At 41.5% G+C, this 26,078-nt stretch overlaps 1 protein-coding gene across 4 annotated transcripts in view; it reads left to right on the top strand.

Annotated features, from left to right (window-relative positions):
* Window positions 1-8,253: 8,253 nt before the first annotated feature.
* The window catches only part of srl.L (sarcalumenin L homeolog), a 41,854-nt gene continuing 24,029 nt past the window's right edge, over window positions 8,254-26,078 (top strand). For 2 of the 4 annotated variants that reach the window (XR_001933204.2, XM_018236533.2), the window contains exon 1: window positions 8,254-8,358. Coding sequence is in view for 3 of the 4 variants with exons in the window: in XM_018236533.2 (XP_018092022.1) it covers window positions 8,298-8,358 (61 nt within the window). In the remaining variant the exon portion in view is untranslated. The remainder of the gene's footprint in view (window positions 8,359-26,078) is intronic. The other 2 variants (XM_018236532.2, XM_018236531.2) reach the window with 1 other exon arrangement.

The following is a 26,078-nucleotide window of genomic DNA, read 5'->3' as shown; positions in this document are numbered from 1 at the left end:
TCGTGGCAATATATACATACTGTATATAACCTTACAGGAACATGTAATTTAAGTATCACTGTACTATAATTTTTAAATATTACAATTAATAATAATTCAAATATAAGTCAGGAGGGGCTGTAGCTTGATGTCAGTGTGGGTGTTACCAGAGAAGCATGGCTCTTCATAAACTCCCTGGGCATTTTCATAGTCTGTGAAGTGACATACCATAAGCTTGTGTATTATAACAGAAAATGGTCGGCTTCTAATGTCATTATTTTACAGTTTTACAGCATTTGGTGCATTATTCCCAAATCATCTGTCTCCTCCTGCATGTGAGATGTTGTTTTGGCCCCTTGAGAATAGTTTCGTTTAAAAGAGTCAAACTATTTGTGCCAGTGTACATACATTGGATAATTTACACCCTTACTAGAAAGCTTAAGGATATTACACTGCGGAGTTCCATGACCATACAAAGGCATGAGGCCAAAGGACTAGTGTTGCCACCTGCTCATAACTGCCTGTCTGTTTCAGCCTTGTGCAACCTGGACCAAAATTGGGCCAGTCACAGCCCCCTGACACCATATGTAATTGTCCTCCTAAGCTCATTACCCTGCCTTCTCTGTCCATTTGTTTTTTTATACAATTGGCAAAGGTGGCAACCTCTACACAGGTTGTTTGCTTTCAAACAGACTAATGAATTCTGAGGCAGCCTCAAATCTGTATTTGTACCTCCTCACTTCTGTCCACTCCACCATCTGATATAAAAACAAGTCCTCTACTTGCAACTCAGCTGTGTTTAGAACTGGGTGGTTCAGTTCAGTAGCAGAAAGAGGATTCACCTGGTTGCAATGGGGGGTAGTAAAACTGGATTTTACAAAAGGTAATGGAACTTTTTCAATAAAACACCTGAGGTTCCTGCCTCTTCTGTTTAGTCTAGGAAGCTGCTAGTCCATGGGGGGGCTGATAACTTGAGAAAGGGTGAAACTAAGCCCAAAACGATGCCTGGTTGTCTGACCTAATAAATTACATTTTTCACTTTTTGCAACAAAGAGGTGCTGCAGCTATTTTTTATATAGTTTTCGGAGCTATAATGCCACATTATTGAACTTCTTAAAAACAATATGCCCCAAGTGACAGTGACCAAATGGATATTTCTATGCAATGCTCTATTGATATAAGAACAAACAGCCTATATCTCTCCATGACAACTGGTAGCTCTTGCAAACAGATAAATACCAGCTTAAACTAGAGAGCAGATCATGATGGACTGGGGGATGGGTCTGGGGAACATTTGCCCTGGGACCTATCCTTCATTCACATGGAGAAAACACATTATAAAGCTACTTAAAGAGACAGCTGGATACACAAACTTATAAATAAACGTGTTCCTTAAAGAATTATGGACCATGTACAGCACCATTAGCAGACTGGCCCTGTGTTATTCAAAAAGGTATGGGTGTGAGATGAGGGCCCAGCCACCAAAACTAGTGACAATACCACATGGTAGAATTGCTAGAGGCCACGTTTGTAAATATTCTTTAGATATAGACCATTTGCAATTCATCCAAACATCTCCATGAGTATCATGGAGAACAAGCATTCAAATCAAATATCAACCATACTATCCAAATAACAACCAAACTGTCCTAATACTATACCCAACCCCAATGTAAAGTCCATAGCGGTCTGATGGGAATCTTAGGCAGAATTTGGTTTGGATGTTTCCTTGTTCACCAAGATTTTCCTGGAAATCTTGCTTGAAGGCCAAAAGAGTATTATTTGGATGGAATGCTTATTTGTTACATTTGATACACAGGCATGGGACCTGTTATCAAGAATCTTTCAGGTCTTTCTGTAATTTGGATCTTCATACCTTAAGTCTACTAGAAAATCACATAAGCATTAAATAATGAATTATATCTTAGTTTGGATCAAATACAAGCTACTGCTTTAATATTGCAGAGAAAAAGGAAATCATTAAAAAAAATTATGGATTATTTGGATAAAATTGAGTCTATAAGAGACAACCTTTCTGTAATTTTCGGGTTTCCAGATAATGGATCACATACCTGTACAGGGAAATCCAAAAAGAAAATCAATAAGATCAGGATAGCTGCAACAATGTTTTCATATGTCTGTAACATAACATGAGTTAGAGGAGGGGAAACCAGACAAAAATGCATGAAGAACACTATTATGTTGGCATCACAATCATACTCGGCTGCACCATCATACTAGGCCTATATAGGAAATATCTAATTATACAGAACACTAACAGAATATTCTCTATAGATATAAAATTGATCTTCTACTATACCATTTTTTTTTTTAATCGGGATTTCTATTTTGACACAGCTCTCAAGGCAAAGGCAAAGAAAAGAAAGTCTTCAGGCATTTCCTTATAAAACCCAGATGTCTACAGTGTTTGTTAGGATAGGCTGGCAGAGACACTGACTGAAATCATCAGTGAGAGAGCTGTCCAGCCCTGGCACTTGTGAGACCTAATTTCATTTTATATTATATTTCAGCAGGGCAGATTACATTAAACTAAACTATTGAAGGTTGTTTTGACAGATGAAATACACTCTATGGCAGCGGTTCCCAAACTGTGGATTTGGAATCCCTAGGGTGACCCAGAGCCTTAGCCAGGAGGGCCCAGCCTCAAAGCACAGCTTGAAGGTCAATTAGAGTAGAATTTGTGAGGAACACTTATTTGTTGCCCTAGATATTCCTGGAACCATCATACAGCAATGTTATCATAACCTTGTTGTGAGATAAGTTGCCCTGGCCAAATGTACAGTTTTTGGTTTTAATGTAACATTTACTATGGATATTGGTCAGTTCAGGACCAGCATGTTTAAAAAAATGAATCTATTGATGCACCGTATCTAACACCACTGTGACTCTTCTTGAGGCTTTCAGCTTAAATGAGCAGAACAAAAGAGAGGTTTGCTTGTCTACCATGTATGTACGGTATCTGTCTGATTGGCATTATGCCTTGTTTGCAAGTCTATGGCTGTCTGTAGTCTATCAGAATATCAACCAGGGAGAGGCTGGCCTGCCAAAGTATCAAATAATTTCCCCAGTGGGCTCCGGCCAAGGGCAATTCCCTTCAGCTCTTTTTAATTTTCATCATAGCATTCTATAAAATGTATTATATTTAGCACTGTCTACATATGATCGTTGTGCGAGTGGGCTTTCACTGCCAGGTTCTCTGGTGGGCCTTAGAAAGCCCAGTTTAACACTGTTATCCAATACATCTCTCCAATGGGCCTCCAGTTAAAAACGCTGCTGTATGAAGGAACAGCAAGTGACCTGACACGACATCTGACTTGACTTGGAATTGGCCAGGTATTGTCTTTTTACTACAGATAATGCCTAAAAACATGGACAAAGGGCTTGACAAAGGGCCTGAGTAGCCCGAAACGTTGCCAAAGGCACTTTAAGTACATTTCTTCACTTTTTCAACAATACCGGAGTGCTGCTGTTTTCATTGATCTATATTGGCCTAAAAACATGGAGATCCCTAACCACTCATGAACATAGAACCTAGGATTCCCATTACACATCAAGGGCAATTTTAGACATTTGCCAATATTTCGTTGTATTTTCTTATGGGAAAAAAACAGAGAGACCGCAAATGCAATTGTCCTAAGAGCATAAATACATGTTTCAATGGTTTTCACCCTGCTATACTGATTTCCTTTCTTCAAGCGGCCCAAGTAAGTGGGAATGGTGATGAACAGAGATCCCATAAGAAATTAGCTATGAGAAGTCAGTTCCCAGAAGAAATTCAATTGTTTTAAAAGAAAGGGGTCAACATAACTTCACTTTTGGTGCTGGTTTTTCCATTTGGCGTGTGAAGCATAATCGAATTAGAACATTTTATTGCAGATCTCTAGGGTACTTACCAAACTGATATCCTGTAAATTATTACTGAGTATAAAAAGAGGAAAGTTCCATAGAAAAGGCACTGCGAGGTTCCACAAGCAACACATTTATGGGTCTACAGGTTTGGTTTCTGTAAGTACTTAGATAAAATATAACCTACACTTCTTACTGATTTACTAATAAAGATACTGTTTGCACCAGTGTGGGTACCAATACCAACCAATCAGCAATTAACTTTGACCAGGAGTATAATTGGCACAACAATTCCATGAAGCGTTTGCCTAATTTACAAATACTTAAAGTGTAGTGCCGTTAAAGTGAATCATAAAGTGCAGACCTTTTTGTGTCATGTGCAATGACAAACAGTAAAGGTTGACAATAGAATATATTGTCAGCTCATGGAAGAGCTGATAGAGCTGTCCAGGTCAAATGTAAGTGATTGTGAAGTACAGATATATAGAACATTTAGAAGAAATAACAATTCAGTCGCAAGCAAATAGGACCTACACAGACATGTCTCCCTGTAGCGGGTCTCCCTAACTTAAACCCCTCTTACCTGAGTTCCCAAAGTAACAGGTCCGTCATCCACTGTTAGTAATTTGCACCCCAAACCTAATTCATCCACTCCATTGAAATGCAAAGAATCATCACCTGTCACAAATATTATCTGAAGCAATGGAGCAAGCAAGGGGCTGGGCAAGGCCATGGTCATGTAGTGATTGGCATGGTCAAGATGCCCCCAGATCATGGCATCTCTGCAGGGGCGTAACTAAAGAGGAGTCAGACCCTGTAGCTGTAGGGGGCCCAGGAGGTATAAGTCAACCTCTAGACATTTTGGGGGCCTGATATATAATTTGCTGTGGGTGCCTGGTAATATCTAGTTACGCCGCTGCATCAGAAAACATAAAAGAACTGCACTAAAAACCAAATCCATCACCTGTGGGAGGAACTTAAACACCATCGCCCAACATCAGTGCCAATCTCTTTCTTCTGTGGTTGAATGAAAGCAAATCCCACTAACAGTGTTCCAACCTCTATTGGAAAACCTTCCCAGAAGAGAAGAACAGCTAAGGCAGGAACAATTTCATATTAATACTATAGGTTTTGGGAAGTGATGTCTGAAAGGCAGGTGTCCACATACTTTTTGACCAAATAGTGTAAATGCATTTGACTAAAAGCTGCCATATTGCTTGCCTCTGGTATGCCTTATAGATTGCCATACCAATGACATATATCTATATACATACCTTGCCATGACAGCTGAGGCAGAACAGACCTGACAGCAAACACACCAGCGAACTTTAATAAAAAATACAGTCATAATGAAACATGGACCTATATGGTTTCAGAAAAAAGAGCAACATTAAATCATATGTTACGTTAAAATAATACCTTCAACTGGAAATAGTATTCAGCCCCAGTGTCACTGATGGTGGCCATAGACGTAGAGATCCGCTCGTTTGGCCCACTTTGAAGTTGGCGATATCGGGCTGATCCGATCGTGGGCCCTATGGCCCAATGATTGGATCATAATCGTGGGACCACATCTTATTTTTAACCTGCCCGATCGATTTTTTAACCTGCCCGATCGAGATCGGGAAAGCCTGTCGGATGGCTACACACGGGCCAATAGGCTGCTGGCTCAGTCTGTCGGCAGTTTTCATCAGTTCACAACAGCAGAATGGCTTGTGAGGGGCAGGAGCAAACTTACTGTAACCATATACAGTATAGGCATTGGTATGTGTTCATGTGACACCTAGCGGATATCCAGGATATTAAACAATTACCGTCCAATTACCCCTTAAGCAGTAACAGCTGGAATCAAATGTGCTATAACCTTATTTGGATTCTTAATGGAAATGCATCTCTCTTAGGAAAATACCCTCTAATTATATGCAGTACTGCTTTGCTCCTCTTGTCACTAAAGCTGACCATAGATGCAAAGATCCAATCGTACGAATCATCGTACGATCGGACTTTCCCATCTCCCGACCCGCCACTAACCATTCAGATCAAAGTCTTACCAGTCAGATTAGTTAAAGAACAGATCAGCAATGTTTCTGCCCCTGACAGCAATCGTACGATATCTATGTCCAACCAAAGCTAGTGACAGTCTCCCACTGAAAATCGTACGATCGGCAATACACGCAGAGATATTATCCGCAGCCGACAGAAATTTTCTAACATATCCGATCGACCAAACGACCGATCTCCGCAGGACGAAAAATGTCGGGACTCTCCACACACGGTTCGAAAATCGTACGAATCCTCGATTCATACGATCAGATCTTTGCGTCTATGGCCAACTTAAGATGTAGATTTTACTGAACGTTACCTCTTGCGTCAGACTTGTCTTCGCCACCTCAGATCAGGCGAAGTGCAATAGAGTAGATAGGACTTCCTCAAAAAAAAAAACATTTTTCTAAGTCCCAAAAAACCCTGGCGTCTTTTCCTTTTTCAGGGTGATAGGCTGAAAAATAGTGTAAATTTTTTAGGGGGTAACCGGGTTCCCCCCTACATTTCCTAACATATGGCACATAAACTATACACTGGGCTCATGTGTAGGGCAATATAACAACTTTATTTTATTTTATTAAGGTTTCCCGGGCTTGTGTAGTGTAATGTATTTGCTGTAACATAAACGTCCATTATACTTTAACTTCCCGCCGTATGCAAATTAGCCAAGCTAGCACAATTTAGCCAGCGTTCGGCGCCCTGGACGCAACTTCGGATTTTAGTGAATTAGCGTTGCCGTGGCTAATCTACGCCTGGCGAAGTATTGTGCTGTGAGTGAAGTCGTCACTGACGAATTTTCAGAGGTCAGTGAATTTGCCCCTAGATCGGTACATTCACTCCCAGTCAGCAAATGTTTTATTATCTGCGGCCTGTTCTGGGGTATATCCTGCGTGATTATGTACGAGATTATGTGTGATCCCACCTTTGTGGCCTTCCCACTAATCCAGGCCTAGGAGTGACTTCCCAGGGATGGGGATATCAATTATAATAGAACAATAATAAAAGAAGCATTGAGTGAGGCAAGGTAGCTGCAAACAGTAAAGCTGGCTAGTGGCCTTAGTCCATTCATCTCACCACAAAAAACATTTTGGGCCCCCCCCTGTCCTTATTATGGTATCCTGTCCCCCAAGCACATGTATGTATAGGATGACACATGGGCATAGAAGAAAGACGCAGCCACTTACACACTAAAGTGGGTGTTCTGGGAGCTGTAGTCAAACAATAGCTAGGAGCACCCATTTTACACAAAGTCTGTTTTACCCTGAGACAGTGTCGGACTGGCCCACCGGGATACCAGGAAAACTCCCAGTGGGCCCAGGTGTTAGTGAACCCTCTTGTTTCTAAACATTTGGCCTATTTCATGGTCATTCCCTACTTCTTTATGGGGAAACATGCTTAATAATGGGAGAATATAGTAAGTATATAAAAGACTAGGAGAATAAAGAGGTTGAGTGAGTAAAGGAGGAATAATAGTTTGGAAAGGTCCACTGTCTAAGGTTTTCTGGTGGGGTCACGGTTTTAGGTTTTCTGGTGGGCCCAAGGTCTAAGGCTTTCTGGTGGACCCTTGGCATCCCAGTCCAACACTGCCCTGAGACATGTCACTACAAAGCATACCCCCATCTAGTGCAAAAAAAACATAGCAAGAACTGATCTAATGCAGTCAGGACTTCATACATACACAGTGATAGCTTAATCTACTCCTAGGGGCACATTTAGTTAGTTCGAGTGAAGGAATAGAAGAAAAAATACTTTGAAATTCAAAGTATTTTCTGGCTATTTCGACCATCGAATTGGCTACTTCGACCTTCAACTACTACTTCGACTTCGAATCGAACGATTCGAACTAAAAATCGTTCGACTATTCGACCATTCGATAGTCTGTACTGTCTCTTTAAAAAAAACTTCGACCAACTACTTCGCCACCTAAAACCTACCAAACATCAATGTTAGCCTATGGGGAAGGTCCCCATAGGCTTCCTAACAATTTTCTGATCAAAGGAAAATCGTTAGATCGATGGATTAAAATCCTTCGAAACGATTTTTCCTTTGATCGATCGATCGTAGGAAATGCAGTAAATCCTTCGACTTCGATTTTACTTCGACGGTCGAATATCGAGGGTTAATTAACCCTCGATATTCGACCCTTTGTAAATGTGCCCCCTAGTATTAGTGCTGCTTTGTTTATGTGCAGAAAACAATGTGTATTTGGCTTCACTTCTATGTGGCTGCTCTGAATTACTGACCAGGGTCACAAATGGTGAGATCTGTCTGTGTCAATGAGTTGTGGCCACCTGTGTGACAGTGTGTGACGTGTGTGACAGTTTGTGTGTGTGTGACCACCACACCCCTCACTGTCAGCTGTTGTATATATAGAGGAGCCAACCATCCCATATTTCTTGGCTGCCACCATGAGAGGACCAGGGTTATTCTGCTGCTGCCTGACAGCTCTTCTGCTGCTTGGGGGTGCAGGTAGGAACTCCCCCTTTTATCAGACATTCCTTTTTCATATGAAGGAAAATCAAATCTTTTCTGAGCACTGTGGTTTCAAAATGTCAAAGCAGAGAGAGTGGGTGATTGGAACCGGTGAGCATGGAGCTTTCTGCTGAGCTAACTTAGTCTTGTGTCAAAAAGTTGTAATATTTTAGGGTTCGGGGGGGGGGGATTCCTACTGAGCAAGTTATGTGTGTAGTAGGTATTTTTTAAATTATTTTCTGCATTATTGCATGACGGCTGGAGCCCTATCTAAGGGGAATAATATATGTAATCTATCAGTGTGCAACCTGCGGCCCTCCAGCTGTAGTTAAAATTCAATACACAGCATCCCCAGTCAGCCCTCAGGTCTGAGACTTGTAGTTCAATAGGCAGAGGGCTGCAGTTGGGACGCCTCTGGTTTCCATACTGATAACAGTGGGTGAATCATATAACAAATTTATTGTAGTCCTAGCATGGAGGGTTCATTATTCCTCTTTTGCCCTACTCTAAACTTGCCCTGTCTTAATATCATTTTTATATATAATACGTATTCCAAATGCTTGCCCATGGATAGATGTAACCTCCATTTTTATATACATGTTTTGAATAAATGTAGCTTAAAGGGGTTGTTCACCTTTGAATTAATTTTTAGTATGACGTAGAGAGTGATATTCTGAGAGAATTTGCAATTGGTTTTAATTTTTTATTATCTGTGGTATTCGAGTTACCTTTTTATTCAGCAGCTCTCTCATTTTGCAATTTCCACAATCTGGTTGCTAGGATCCAAATTGCCCTAGCAACTGTGCATTGATTTGAATAAGAGACTGGAATATAAATAGTAGAGGCCTAAATAGAAAGAGACATAAAAAGTAGCAATAACAATACATTTGTAGCCTTACAAAACATTTTTTTTAAGCTGGGGGTCAGTCCCCAATTTGAAAGCTGGAAAGAGTCAGAAGAAAAAGGCAAATAATTCAAAAACTGTAAAAATGAAGACTAATTGCTTAGAAGTAGCCATTCTATAACATACTATAAGTTAAGATAAAGGTGAACCACTCCTTTAAGGAGAGAGTCGCTTACTGTGTTGTGACCTTTAATATTTGTGGCCACAAATGTAATCAATTGAAATATATCACTAGCAGCAATGTCTACAACTTTAAGAGAACTATATCTTATAGGGTGATAGCTAACCCTAGAAACTGTTTTCTGATGGACAGATCTAATGGGGTTGCCATATTTTCTATAATAATAAATAACACCCTTCCTATCCCTGTTATCTTGCATTTTGAAACCATTTCGTTGCCATCAAGTATACATTTTTTTTCTGACCAGGGAAAGAAAAATATAAACAGGGACTGTCCCAGGAAATTAGAAAACACTTGGAAATTCTGGGCAGGACTGCAGAATAAGTACAAGTGTGTTACAGTTGTCCTTTCCCCTAACCCTGAACAGTATGCATTTTACATTCTCAGCAGAATGCTAATTGAATTCGTCAGATGGAACTGTAAGAACTGCGAGAAGGTGTTAAATGACCGACTGCTTTTAGTTATGCAATAGGACTGTGGCTTTTCACTTCAATATCAAAGGGGTCACTTCATTCTCCTCTCTTCATGCGGCAAACCCTTCCACAGAAATATGTTTGGATTCATTAAGCATACATAGATTATTTTGTTATTTTTGGGCTCACCCCATTTATCTGCAATTGATTGTATTCTATATTTTTTCTAAAGTAAATCAGTGGTGCATTAATTTAAAGGGTGTGCATAGTGTCTTAAAGAGGAAGTAAAGTCTAAAATAGAATAAGGCTACAAATGCTGTATGAACTTACTGCAACAGAAGCCTAATTAAACAAATGATTTATGCTTTCAAAGTTGGCCACAGGGGGGCACCATCTTGTAACTTTGTTAAACATCTGTGCAAGACCAAGACTGTGCACATGCTCAGTATAGTCTGAACTGCTTAGGGATCGTCATAAATTCACCCCATTTACTATGGCTTTTATGACTATTTTAGTGATTTTTTTTTAGCTCACTTTGTGTGTGTGCTCTGATTACAGATATATTGTACCTATTTCATTAGGTCTTCTTGGCAGGAGGAGTGTTCCTTAGTATGATGGCACTTAGTGTTAGTTGGGGTGCTTTTAGCATTAAAAATAGCCTCAAGCTCCCTCTCCCACCATAGACTTCAATTGGAATTGACTGATTATATCTTTTACCATTGTTGTTCGGCCGATATCTGCACATTAAAGCAAAAATAACCATTTCCATCTGTTGCCTGACAATTCCTGCTACAGTGCAGTAGTTTGGGAAAAACAAGGTGCCCCAGAATATATTGTGAATGACTCACCAAATAGTAAATGTGCTCTGGTGCACCGGCCCCCCAGGGTTAGGGATCGGTACGGCACAGGATTTGAAGAAGAGGCAGGGCCGACCGGCACTCAGAGCCCATGATTAAGCGCCCTGGGTGGGTGCAAAACACGCAGGGCAGATGGAGATGCAAATATATATTTTTAACTTTGTATAAATAAAATATATTTTTTAACTAATCTTCACTGGTCTTGTGGATCCATTTGCGTGCCGGTCAGCCCTGCTTCTTCTTCAAATCCAATTCCTGCTACAGGGACATGGTGACAATATGGAGGCTGGTTTGGGCCACACTTCTAGGTTACACAGGACCTTGTGCCTTTGCCCTTAAAGTCTTTGGATATTATAATAAGCTGTGTGTTCTGGTAGATCAGGCCCAGAGCACTAGTTGAACCCACAAGTGGTGATCATCAGGTCTGGGCTGGGAGTCAAAATAGGCCCTGGCATTCCAAGTACACAGAGGCCCAAGCAGACCCCCACCAGCCCAATAAATAATGACCGTCTATGGCAACTTATAGCAGCCCCTCTGGCATTTGCCAGAACCCACAGATTGCCAGTCCAGGCCTGGTGATCATTCTGTTCTAATTCATTCAAGTGCATCTTTTAGCTACCAGGGCCTACACATATTGTTGAAGTTGATAATGCTGGGGGGGGGGGTACAGGGGACCTTATACTAGTAAGGCACATACTAAATTCTGCACAGATCCCACTACAAGTCTATGTGAAATTCCCCTGACAACTGGTGCAGTTGCTATCAGTCAGCAAGCTGGAAAGCATGAAGGCCCCTGATAGAACTGAGATACTATTTCTGGGATTGCAGCACTTCAGAGGAATATCACAAGCAAGCTTGGTACGTGATCCACAAAAGCTCTTCAATGTCATTGAACTGTTGCTATTTAATCTCAGAGGGAAAAAAATAGAAATTTTCACAATGTTGCCTTTATATAACAGACTATGGTATTATATTTTTCTGTGTCTACCCATGCCCCCTAAAAAACCTCATGAAATCAGATCTCCTGGCTCTATTCAAACTGACCCTGAACTAATCCATCTCTGACTGCAGAGCCTTTTTGTTCCTACCACCTTTCTCCAGTACAACCAATCACAGACCAAACACTGTACCCTTTCAATGTCACCCACTATGCACTGCACTAGGACCCTCTGGGTTTAGATTACAGAAGGCTGCACATACCACTTGGCCAATGACTACAGATCATAGACACAAGGAACAGTATTAAAGATAGATGTAAAAGTCAAAGAGATTAGTGATTGCTGTAGTCTGGATTGAAAAATATTAGTGAATGTGTAATGGTGCTCATGATTAGCCAGGTCTAGTTCAACCCAATAGACTAGATTATTGACTATATAATCTGGAGGAAATTGGGTTATAAGAGGTGGATAGCCAATGATTGCTCACACAAGTGTATCGCCGGTTGATCACACTTATGCTGAATAGCACTAACAGTTATACAGTATGTCTAATTCAGCTCAAAATTTCTAATATATTATCATATGAAATAAAATCTTACAATTGGATAATACAAAATGATAGTAAAAAAAGTTCATGGTAGTCGCCCTAAAAATGTTGTTGGTCCTGATTCAGTTTAAAAAATGCCCTTCCATCATCATGTTGCTTTTCTATTGAAGAATTTAATTTGGCCATTGTTAAGAACAACTTTTCGGTTCCCTACTGCCCCAGCCACAAAATGAGTGTCAATGCATGTGCCCAGAGCAGAAAAGGGCAGAATATACGTTTTCTCTACCACCAGAGAAAATGCTGTGTCTGACATTGGCGTCTGAAAGGATACAGATTAAGGATCTGATAGATTATAATAATAGAAAGATGAGATACTTCAGCCGTGTAAAATGACAACTGCTAGAGGCAGTTGTCATAGAGATGCACAAGTTGCGGCTAAAGGGGAATCAGGGCCAGGCTTAGGGTATCACCTGGCAGTATTAGAGTTAAATAAAGTTATGTATCATTTATATTAGTGAATACTCTATTCATGTCAATCACAGTGTTCTGGGGTGGGGGTTCCTTATTGTACTCTCCTTTTGGCATCCACCACCAAATTTTCTGAAAGCGAGGCAGATATTTTCAGATGCTGTATTAAAAGTTCTGTATTGTTTTTAAAGCTGACGTTTTGGAATTAATTGGAGGCAAATAGTATGTTTTCTTCTGTGTGTGTGTGTGGGTAGTCTAAGATCAGACCATCAGTGGCTGTGAAATAGCAGTTACCTTAGGAAAAGATGGTGCCTATAATAACAGTGGGATAATAGTCTCTGGGAAGGGAGTGTGACTGTGGGATAGCAGGTATAGTAGGGAGAGATGGTGCCTATAGTAACAGTGGGATAATAGTCTCTGGGAAGGGACTGTGACTGTGGGATAGCAGGTATAGTAGGGACAGATGGTGCCTATAGTAACAGTGGAGATAATAGTCTTTGGGAAGGGAGTGTGGTTTTTGGAGAGCAGGTATAATAGAGAATGATGGTGTCTCCTTGAGTCTTAGTCTATCAGAAAGACTCAAGTCACTGTTTCTTCAATCAGTCTGCCATATAGGGGATTGCTTTCATCTCAGTGATGTAGTCTTTAAATTGATTTGCTTTAGAATTGACTAGATTGTTAGTGCGGAATCATCAGATACATGTAGCATTCTATTGTTTCTGTCTGTATATCTTACGATTTAGCTCTTTCTTCTAAGAAAGATCGTAATTGCTACGTCAATGGCCACCTTTAACCACATGATTATGAATGTAGCTTGTTTTGGGTAATGTATAGTGTCAGTTCTTAGTCAGTCATGTGACTGGAAAGTCAGGAGACTGCCAACATTTCCTATAGAATTGAAAGACTGCAAAGACGGCATGGTTTCCTTATCTACAGTACCCAGCATGCCTACAGAAGCCATTGGCCAATCAACAAGAAGTTTATTACAACAGGTATTATTGAATGCAGAGAGGTATATGGAAAGGAATATATTTTCCACATGCTGTAGGCATACATCACTACCCATATATTCTCCTGAAACAGAAAACCAATAACGTCCTCACTGGGTGGGCTTCAAAGGGGCTCTTTGACCTTTTGCTAAGAGCAAGTGTCGGATGAAGGTTTGAGAATGATGTGGCGCCTAGGGCAAAACAGATCAGCATAACCACATTTTCATACACGCACAAACATATATAGAGAATAAAGTACCCCTCTTGTAAAATATAAGGATAATATAAGTTACCAAACATCTTTTAATACAGGTCATGGAAATCCGAGGTGACTTCTAATATTTTGTAACAGGGGGTACTTTATTTATTATTATACACATTTCATTGAGTCATGTTACAGAAATAACATCACTGAACTCTAATTATAACCGATAACATCGCTAAGCACCGTTTATAAGGATATAATTTACAGGATATTCATATTGTGTATTATACAGTATATCAATAAAGCTGTCCATTCATGGTGGCATCTAATGATATAGAGTGTTAGTCTTGCCATTATGCCCTAGTGATGCCATCTTGCCTTACATTTACATTTCCTGGAATCCTGCTATTGTCTTCCTGTTGTCATTAGAGAAGACAGACCCTGTGGCTGCCAAGAGGGTGGCACAGTTTAAAGCCCCCCCCCATGCTTAATTCTGTAGACTGTACAATTAGCAGTTGTTAACCCAATAATGGTTCTCGAAGCTTGACTAGCTGAATATCTGCTAGTTACGCCAGCCGGTCTCACTGTTGCAGGATGCTCTAACTCTAACGCAGTTAAACCTATTGCATAGTAGGTAAAATAATACAAGGTGGCTTCTGCGGGGCTATCCCCTATTTATACTGAAATGCTGGGCTCACCATTTTCACTGTATATGATTTTGAGCATCCAAAAGAAAACATGATGATTGGGAAGCCTGTGACATCTCCCTCATCAGCTGGCTTGGTCATACCCTTGCTCGCCCTTGGTTAATTTTAGGCTGCTCTCTGCTCCCCCTGGGCTCAGGATGCCTAGCAAATGATTCTAGTGAGCTGGCTAATAATGGAAACACTGCTGTAACCAGATACCTGACTGCTAAGCACTAGCACATCCCTATGCTCCAGGCCTAGCTTCAGTTCTTCCCTCCTCTGTCCCTGCATGGTCAATGTGTCTTTATCCTGCAAACTCACCCCTCCTTTCTACAGTCATGCCCACAGCTGCTCTCTTCTCACACTGTCATACTGCACACTTGAGGGCACAGACTCTATCCTTTTAAGGTTATATTTCACTCTCTGCCTTATTGTTCACCACCAGTAACCAGCTGGGGCTTATTCTGGAGATGCTGAACCTTTTGGTGGTCCATAGTCCACCCTTCCAGTCCAGCAGATGTATTTGTCTGTGGATTTTTGTCTCACGTCGGTTGGAGTAAAAGACACGAGACAATAGGGGTGAATGCGGTGTAATGCGAGAGGCATAAGAGGGTCCCCTGCAGGGGGTTGAAGGTACAGAGTACATATCACACTATGAACTAATTCTTATCTTTGTTAAAGGAATAGTTCAGTGTAAAAATAAAACTGGGTATGGCTGTGCAAAATAAAAAAATGTTTCTAATATAGTTATTTACCAAAAAATGTAATGTATAAAGGCTGGAGTGACTGGATGTCTAACATAATAGCCAGAACACTACTTCCTGCTTTTCAGCTCTCTAAAGGTGGCCATACACGGAGAGATCTGCTCGTTTGGCGATGTCGCCAAACGAGCGGATCTCTCCCTGATATGCCCACTGAGCAATATCGGGCTGATCTGATCGTGGGCCGTATCAATGAATAGATGCGCCCGCGATCCGACGGGATTTTTCGTCCCATCCGATCGAGATCTGGCCAACTTTCGTGTATGGCCACCTTTACTCTGAGTTGGTCAGTGATTTGATGGGGGGGCACATGGGACATAACTGTTCAGTGAGTTTTTAATTAATCATTAGCATTCACCTCAGATTCAAAAGCAACAGTTATGACCCATGTGGCCTCCCCTCAAGTCACTGATTGGTTACTGCCTGGTAACCAATCAGTGGAAACCATGAGAGCTACAAAGCAGGCAGTAGTGTTCTGTTCTGTTAGACATCCAGTCACTCCAGCCTCTATACATTACATTTTTGGCTTAATAACTATATTAGAAACCTTTTTTATTTTGCACAGCCTATCTATTTACCTAGTTCTTGTCTTTATACTGAACAATTCCTTTAAAGTTGAGATGCCCAAAGATACAGCAGATATTGACTTGTGAACAAACAATTTATAGATATAGAATTAATCTGACCATAGTTGAACTTTTTCAGTTCAAGTCCTCCTTAGCTAAAATATGAATACAGAAAAACACCTAGGGGCAGATTCACTAAGCTCGAGTGAAGGATTCGAATGAAAAATACTTCGAATTTCGAAGTATTTTTTGGGTAAAAAAATTGGTTAAATTCGTTCGAATTCGATCGAAATCGAACGAAATCGAACGATTCGAACTAAAAATCGTTCGACTATTCGACCATTCGATAGTCGAAGTACTTGCCCTTTAAAAAAAACTTCGACCCCCTACTTCGGCAGCTAAAAGCTACCGAAGTCAATGTTAGCCTATGGGGAAGGTCCCCATAGGCTTGCTAACCTTTTTTTGATCGAAGGATTTTCGTTCGATCGTTGGATTAAAATCCTTCGAATCGTTCGATTCGAAGGATTTAATCGTTCGATCGAACGAAAAATCCTTCGATCGTTCGATCGAAGGATTAGCGCTAAATCCTTCGATATTCGAAGTCGAAGGATTTCAATTCGAGGGTCGAATTTCGAAGTATTTTTTACTTCGAAATTCGACCCTTAGTGAATCTGCCCCATAGTATTCATTCATTTTCAGATCATTTGGGCTGTTGACCTGAGTGAATGGCACAGCCATATATTGCTTCTCCTCTAATAAACATCCATTTGGACCCCAGGCTAGTATGTTGCATATAGTGGCTGATTGATGTCTATGGCCACCTTAAATGGCATTCAGACTGAGCCCTCCCTGTTCCCAGGGAGCCACAGTTTGGGAACCACTGAATTTAACATACAGTTTATGGGAAGATACTTAGGGCTATATTTATCAAAGAGTGAAGTTAGAGATCGCCACAGTCCTTTAGAGTGAGATTCCGCCACTCTCCATTAATTTCTATGGGATTGTTACAAGAGTATTTATCAATGGGTGAAACTGAAAGTTCATCCTTTGATAAATACGCCTTTCAAAATCCTATAGAAATGAATGGAGAGTGGCGGAATTTTACTCTAGTGGACTGAGGCGATCTGTAACTTCATTCTTTGATAAATATACCCCTTATATGGGAAGAACCATATATGTGTATTGGTGTCTGTTTTAACAGTGGAGGACCATGAGCTTAGCTTAGATAAGGTGACATTTTGCCATTTTTTCACATCTGCTGAAGTGTTCAGTCCATTACCCATTCATATATTTGAAAGCTTTACAACATGAACATTCAGCAAGGCAACTTTCCCACCAGCCTTATTGTAACCTTGTGGACGACACCTGTTCTGGTTAGTGAGACGTCTTCCGATGAGCTTTGCTGGTGACCAAGATAGCTTTTGTAATCAGCGGAGATCCCTGTCAGTGGATGGGAGTGGGATTGCCCTGTCGTGAAAGGGGTTGCCTCAGTGTTTATGACTGACCATAAAACTTCACCATTTATTGACTGGATTTCTCAAAAGTATGGATTCTCCAGTGAGCATTTGCCTACTGTGATTATATTAATCTACCTGGTCCCACATTAGGTTGTAATGCCAGATAGTTACAGAGCAGCTACAGCGGTGTAAGGGCCTGCTTCCTCTGTAGTTACACCCCTGATTGCAACAGATAAATAGTTGATTCAATAATCCTCCTCTGTCCTTGAAGGACTACAGCATTCAGCATGATTTAATCCTTGATAATATGTTGGAGCATGCTGGAGTTGTCCATATAGTTGAAGGATGCTATGGAACAATGCAATGAAATGAAACGGTTCGTTTTGAGTTAACCTTTAGTATAACCTTTGAGTTAACCTTTAGTATGATGTAGAGGGTAATATTCTGAGACAAGGGGCACGTTCGTAATGCAAGTTTAGGATGGAAGGCAACACCAACTTCACAAGGAGTAGACGATATAGCGTGGTCAGGCAGGCCGGAGACGGTACTGGCGGAGTCCAAGTAAGGTCAGACAGGCCGGGGATGGTACAGGCAGAGTTCAAGAATAGTCAGGCAGTCAAAAGGTCGGTATTGGCAGGGCCGGATTTGCCCAGAGGGCCCAGAAGATTACGCGCATGCGCATCGCATCAAGCTTGAAGATGGCGCACGCGCATCCTGGAAACTTGAAGATTGCGCAAGCCACACCTGTCGCCTTGATTCTGGAGCAGTAACCGTTCGGCGCTAGTGCTCCTGCAAGAATATTGCAGCTGGGCGGCATTGCCACCCCTTAATTGATGCCGCCCTAGGCCCGGGCCTATGCGGCCTTGCCGCAAATCCGTGCCTGGGTATTGGCAGAGTTCAGCAAAGTCAAATAGGCAGGGATCAAAAACCAGAGAATCACACATGAAAGCACCCCCAGGAACTAATCAATTTAGACCTAACAATGGGCAATGATTTTTAGCCCAAAGCCCCTTTAAATATTCAAAGTTCATGGCAAAACACGGTGACGTCATTACACTGCGGCGCGTAAAACCCGAAAGTGCATGCCGCACACGCCATAGGAGCAACAGGCACTGACAGCGCCGATTCTAAGCTAATAGCCGCCTGAGGCAGCTGCTGCAATGCCACCCCCTTCGCCGGCTTACCTGTTGGGTGGGGAGGCAGGAACACTAATGCGGAGAGCGAAATTGCGCTCTCTCGCATTAGTAAAGCCGAATTTCTGGTTTAAAGAACGGAAATTCTGCTCTTAAAGGTACCAGGAGCGTCTTTTTTCCGCCCCTGGAAACCTCTCCGGCGTTGCCGCCTGAGGCGAGTTTCTCAACTCACCTCACTGGCAGCACACCCCTGGGCCCTGGGAGGAGCAGATCACCGCGGCAGGCGTCTCTGCCGGTCCACTGGACAACAGGTTTATTTGTCTTTTGTATACATATAATATCTTCTGTGATCAGCCCTACAAAGTGCAGGATCTGGAGCAATCTTCCCTCCTATTAGCAGTGGCCACTCTCACTCATCTTGCTCTACTATTGTCATCTTGTCTCACTGTCACCATCTTGCCCTGCTGCACCTGCTACCCCAGTCTTTTGACAATATGTTTGCCCAGGCAATTACCTCTTTGGCATTCCCCTATGGAAAGTTATAGCACCCCCCCCCAAAAAAAATGTCCATTACCCGCAAAGCACTGACTGCAGGATGATGTTAAAGAAGAAGGAAAGCTACAGAGGCAGATTATTGCCAATAGATTAGCTACAATAATGCAAGCTAGAACACTATATTTATTCTGCAGAATGCTTTACCATACCTAAGTAAACAGCTAAGAAGCTCTCTCTGTTTGTTTAGGAATAGCAGCTGTCATATTAGCTTGTTGTGACATCACTTCCTGCCTGAATCTCTCCCTGCTCATTCATAGCTCTGGGCTTAGATTCATATCAGCAGGGAGAGAGGAGTAAATGGAGCATGCTCATGCCGTACCCTGGAGGTTTAAGCTGAAAAAAGGAAGTCTGATACAGAAGCCCATGTGTACACAATACACGTTTTTTGTTTTTTTTTGGTTAGCCTATGATTGAGGGATCTTATCCCAAAACGCGTTAGGCCTCTTCTGTCCAGCAACCTGCCACAATAAACCCTTCCCAGAAGTGCCGTCTATGTCAAGTTTGTTGTACACAACAGAAGGACAGAAATGCTGTGTTTGTTTTGACAGAGGACTCAGAGCAGAATTACTTTGAGGGTTTACTGGTGTATGTATATAGACCTTTCTGATAAAGCTTACTTAATATTAGCCTTTCATTCTCCTTTAATGTAGTGTGCTGAGGATATGGGAAACCCCGACTCATTCTGGATATGAGCATCTGTTTTAATAACAGTAATTATGTAACAGGATATGTGGCACATCCCTTGGAAATGGCAAGAGGTCCCCACAGCTTGGCATAGGTTAGACGTGCACTTGCTAAAGAAAGGGTATTCCCTTGTGGTATTAGGTGGCATCTGTGCTCAGAGCATGGCAAATGATAGCTATGGATGATCCCTAGCAAATACACAGTTACAGTTGGATACGGTAAGTATATCTGACCAACAGAATAGTGCACTGACTCTGTGTCATCAGTCAGATAATTATCCAGCCCTGCCATTTAAAATATCCTTTTAGACGTTATACCTCTGATCAGGGGCGATCCTGGCCCCTCTGCCGCCTGAGGCAGCAGCAGTCGCTGCTGCCCCCCCTCCCCCGGAAATTTGCTCTTAAAGTACCAGGAGCAGCATTTTTGCTGCCCCTGGTACCTAGTGGGGCTCTGCCGCCTGAGGCGACAGCCTCAACTCGCCTCATTGGCGAAGCACCCCTGCCTCTGATGGAGAAAACTGGTACATGTATGATGGGATCTGTTATCTGGAAACCAGTTATCCATAAAGCTCCAAATTACGGAAAGACTGTCTCCCATAGGGGTATATTTATCAAAGAGTGAAGTTCCGTCACTAGAGTGAAATTCTGCCACTCTCCATTCATTTCTATGGGATTTTTATAGGCGTATTTATCAAAGGGTGAACTTTCACTTCACCCATTGATAAATACGCCTTTCAAAATCCCATAGAAATGAATTGAGAGCTGCGGAACTTCACTCTTTGATAAATTTACCCCATAGACTCCATTGTGATATATCACCCAATTTTTTAAAAATGATTTCCTTTTTCTCTGTAATAATAAAACAGTAGCTTGTACTTGATCCCAACTAATATATAATGAATCCTTATTGGAGGCAAAATCAGCCTATTGGGTTTATGTCATTTTTACAAGATTTTCTAGTTGACTTAAGGTATGAAGATCCAAATTACGAAAAGATCCATTATCTGGAATACCCCAGGTCCCGAGCATTCTGGATAACAGGTCTCATACCTGTATTGGATTGGTATCTCACTGGGGAGTTGCTGACATGAAGTATCATATGTGCACACCATTGGCCTTCCCTGGGCAGGCAATGCAATATTATCCTGTATTTATCTAGGAGGCTGAACCATATATTGGTTGATTATATTACAAATATATGGCCTTGGTATGCTTGGATGTCAGTCTCACAGCTCTCATACTATCGTCTATTATAAAGGTGGTCATATCCTATAACGTCTGCTTGTTTGGTGAGGTCGCCAAACGAGTGGATCTTTCCCTGATCCCTAGGGCCAAACGATCAGATTCTAACAATGGTGAGGGGCGCCGATGGTCCTACAGGACCACATCAACTGGCCAATGCGCTAATTTTTAGCCAGATATCAATCTGGGAGACCCATCAAAAGCCCCCATACATGGGCAGATAAGTTGCCGAATTTGTCTAAAGGAATGATATTGGCAGCTTTTTTTTTTTTTTATGCCCGTGTATGGCCACTCCTATCACAGAAAAAGGTTTGGGTTGAAGCTTAGAACAGCCATGTGTGCCATGTTGGAATAAATGAGGCTCCTTTGTGGGAAGGTCATAAATGCTTTCAGGGCTAAGCAAATCACTTCATTCTAGTGCAAGCTAAAATGCTTGTAAATATTTTATTTGTTCCTTTGAAAAACTGTGAAACGTCGGCCTGTGCTATTAAGAGCCTATACAAGTGCACAAGGGGCCCAGAGGGAAACCTTGCTAATGTAGGAGGTCATTTTATGTATAAGATTTATTAGGAGACAACTTTGCACACTATAAAACAAGTTCCCCTGGGGGTGCCGTCACCTATGCACCTTTTCGAAGACTTGTTCCTCTAACCTGACTAGCCGTAGATTCTTAGTTCTATGGCACTTAATGTCAGGGACCTCACTGCTGGCGCTGTAGAATCTACTTTTTTGGGTTGCTCTCTGATCTTTTTGGGACCAATATGTTAATAACACACATCATTAAATTATCTTAGTTGCTTCTTTCTTCAGAATGTTAGCGTTGACTCCCACTAACAGGAGGATGATAACTTACAAATGGGATCTATTTATCATGCTGTGTAAAACATTGGAGACAAACATCACCGGCCCCACACTATAGGGCTTATTTAACAAAGGTCAGGTTTGTACGGTTTTTTTATACCTCGAATAAACTCACAACGCAAATGTTTTCTAATTTATGAAAAAAGCTTGAATGTAAATTAACTTGAATCAGTGTAATCGGGGTGACAGTTTTCGAGCGAAAACCACTGAAAAAAACCTGAACATTATGAAGGCTACAAACATCTTCAAATGGTTGAAGGGACCTCTGCCATTGACTTCTACATGACCTCAACAGATATTTTCAGATTCAAGCTATTTCCGGCTTCAGGGCATAATAAATCTAACTGAAAATCTTACTGAAAACTACCCTGAAATTTTAGGGAAAAAAACAACTCAACCTTTGATAAATAACCCCCTATGTGACCCAGCAGTTGTGAATGTAGCGGCATGTCATGATGCAGCTATGAAATGAATGCACTGGTGCACTGATGTTTTTGCACAGAAAGCCAAGCTACTGCCCCCTCATGGAGTAAACTTGGTACCAACTACTTATATTCCAACATTCTGACCTAAGTCTACTCAGTTTTTCATTAGGGATAAAAGGGATAAAATCCCCAATCCTTTTTGAAAGATTCAGCCGAATCCCAAACCGAATCCGACCCCTAATTTGCATATCAAAATATCGGGAAACAAGGGGAAAGAGTACCGCCTTATGTGTGGGCGATTAAAAATATATTGGCTTACTTGTCTATGTGACGAAAACTCGCTTGATTTTTTGGATTTGACTCAGCCAGGCACTTGGCAACGTTTCAGACCACCATGGGTCTTTTATCAAGCCAAGTGGCTTGATAAAAGACTGATGGCGGTCTCGTTGCCAATGATTGGTGCTGTCAATAATTGGAAAATTGTCACTTTCCACTTCCAACACTAGGTCTCCATTGCACCCTCCAAAAAGACAATAAAGTGGACCTGCTCCTTTAGCAGCATCACTTCTATCAGCGTTTCTGAAAGGTTTTTGGGGGGCCTGGTCATAAATATGGAGCGGAGACCCTTGTGGTAGCATAAATTAGTTAATTTGTGTAGAAATTCTTGGAGAGCCCAACCAGGCTTTTCTATCATAAAAAGACAATATTCTTGATGGTCTCCACACAGCCTTCTGCACCTTGATCTACTACCCTCAGCAAAATTAAAAGCCTTCCTTGCTGATTGTGTCATTAATCATCATTCATAGAACCTTCATTAATCATCATTCATTTTACTTGTCTCACTTGTGTCAGAAAGTATCGCAATGACGCAGCTGCTTCCCTTTCAGCCAGGCTGTTCCACAAGGGCACGGAAGGAGCTAAATCTGCATGATGGATATTTCTATGCTCTCCCAATGCTGAGTGTGTAATGAATGTAACTCTGAGGCGTCAGCCTTGACTTCTGAGAAATACTTTTCCCATAATCTTCCTGGGTCAAGCGACTGAATGCCAGTGACACAAAATCAGCAGAGCTGGTGACAGAATATTTTGAATAAGTAAAAGGCATCTGACCTGCAAGTAAAGCAGTGTTTTTTAGCAGGATAGAAGTATCTGTGTGTGTAGGCTACATTAAGATGCCTGAGTGTATTAATTGCAGTCTGTGGCCCAGCTAATTGTCCTTTGTGGTATTTTATGCATGTGCACTTAGGAAGGTGATAGCCAATCAGGAGCCTAGGTCACGGTGAAACAAATGCTGACCATATTTCTCCCTAGAGGGCCACCACATACTTTCTCCTCTAACCATGTACCTCCTCTTCTTTGCTCCAATCTGATCTCTCTGCAGAACAGCAGCAGGTCTGGGTTGGCAGGGCTGAAGAGGGCCACTGGCATTTGTTACCCACAAGTAGTCTTAAAGTGGCCATAGACGCACAGATAATATCGTACAAAACTAATTTTCATGTGCATGTATGGTGGGAAAAAAGCAGACCGATATCGGCAGAAGACATGGATATCGGTCGTCTCGTCGATCGGGCTGGATGGAAAATTTTGATTGGGTGCCTTTGAAGGAACCCAAACATTGCCCATTGTTAGTGCTGCTGAATCATCAGATACAGAGAGAATTCTATTGTTTCCTACCTGTATATCTGACAATTCAGATCTACACGTGTGTATTGAAACAAAAGATCTTGTTTGGAAACATCTTTTCCAAGAAAGATCATAATTGTTACGTCTATGGCCAGCTTTAGGTCTTTCTTCATCAAGGACTCAAGGATGTATCTTAATGCCTTTAAAGAGATTGTTCACCTTTAAGTTAACTTTAAGTATGTTATAGAATGGATAATTCTAAGCAACTTTGCAATTGGTTTTCATTTTTTCTTTTATAGTTTTTAAATTATTGGCCTTCTTCTTCTGACCAGCTTTCAAATGGGGGGGGGTCACTGACCCCATCTAAAAAACAAATGCTCTGTAAGGCTACACATTTATTGCTATTGCCATTTTTTATAAATCATGTTTCTATTCAGGCCCACTCCTATTCATATTCTAGTCTCTTATTCAAATTGATGCATGGTTGCTAGGGTCATTTGGACCCTAGCAACCAGATTGTGGAAATTGAAAACTGAAGAGCTGCTGAATAAAAAGCTAAATAACACAAATAATAAAAAATTAAAAACAATTGCAAATTGACGCGGAATATCACTGCATCATACTAAGGTCAATTGGGGTAAGCTTTATGGATTATGGATATTTGCTATCCTAGATACACCTAAAAGCCCAGTATGAAGATCAACTAGGGTGAGATTTTGGTTGAAAACGTATATGCTGCCCTATATATTCTCAGAGCTATGGCTAATTTACTCATAATTTACTCATACCTCTATGTTTTCCTATACTTGTAAGAGTAAGGACACAGGGACAGATTCAGAAAAATTTAGTTCAACCGGCGACAAATCGCCTCTTCTTCAGGGCGACAATCTCCCCAAACTTCCTTCCCTCTGGCTATAATGAAAAATCGCCAGCGGGATGGCAGTCGTGGTGTTTCTTTTTCCGAAGTCACCCAAAGTTTCCTCGTGAGGCAACTTCGGGTGATTTCAGAAAATAAAGTGTCGCAAGTGCCATCCCGCTGGCGATTTTTCATTATAGCCAGAGGGAAGGCAGTTCGGGGAGATTGTCTCCCCGAAGAAGAGGCGATTTGTCGCCGGAGCGACTAATCTCCCCGAATCTGCCCGTGTGTCCTTACCCTAACCCTGTTATGTATTAAGTGAGCTTTGGCCACAAGCTTGACCTCTAAGGGGGATTGAACTGAGGGTATAAGTAGGCTGCAGATCTTTAAACCTAAATGCATAACCTTACATTATAATGATGATATGGCTGTGTTTTTTTCCTTTTGCATTATTCACTGTGGCTGATAAAGGCTAATAAAAATCAGTGATACTGTAGGTTTGCAATGTAAAGCATGTGTCACTCTGGGAGCAGGTTTAATCCCCCTGGCATTAGAGGTGTTAAAGCATTTGGCCAGTTTAACTCTTTGGCAGCCAGAGTGCAGGAGTTTGGGATTAACCATATGGTGCCAACGACGGGGACTGTATGACACCAGACCTGCTGTTTCTTTGAGGCTATTTATTGTTCCTTTGTCGGACACCTGCTATGGATTGTCACATTAGGCTGGTGGGTTAGCTCCTCTCAGCTGAATCAGCTTTATAGGGGTACTGTTGTCACGTTTTTCTAAACAACTCTGTTTGATTTTTCACTTGGTTCAATAGATTTACATACCTCCCAACAGTCCCGTTTTTCGCAGGACAGTCCCAATTTTGCCAGCTCAACCCGCTGTCCCGGATTGTTACTGAAATGTCCCGACTTTCTCTTTGATCTCCTGCACTGAACAGCCAGAAAAAGATACAAAGTTTTTAACTTAATTGGCTTTTGATAATAAATCTGGAGTTTAGGGTCTCCAAGTAGAAGTGATAACTCAGGAAGAGGCCCAGGTGCACTGCCCTGAGTCCTCAGCATGGGGAGCAGACAAACCGAAAAAAACTTTGGAGCAGGCACTCAGTGAAGGCAAACTTCCACCAGGCTGATGAATTCAAAGTGAAGAGAGTTTATTGTGTCCACAGCCTTACGCGTTTCGTGTCATAAACACTTAATCAATTGGCTTTTGGCCCAGAATCGATACTTGGATACTTTTGTAACAGTTCAAGATAAACAGGTCTCTTGGGGAAAGTGGGATTTGCAGCCTAAAGGGCAATTCACCTTCATTATCAAAACTGTAATAACACATAAAAACCACAGAAATGTGTTCAAACTTTCATT

This window comes from Xenopus laevis, chromosome 9_10L (assembly GCF_017654675.1).
Source record: "Xenopus laevis strain J_2021 chromosome 9_10L, Xenopus_laevis_v10.1, whole genome shotgun sequence".
NCBI lineage: Eukaryota > Metazoa > Chordata > Amphibia > Anura > Pipidae > Xenopus > Xenopus laevis.
Note: the sequence above shows the minus strand (reverse complement) of the source record. Positions and strands in the feature narration are given on the sequence as shown.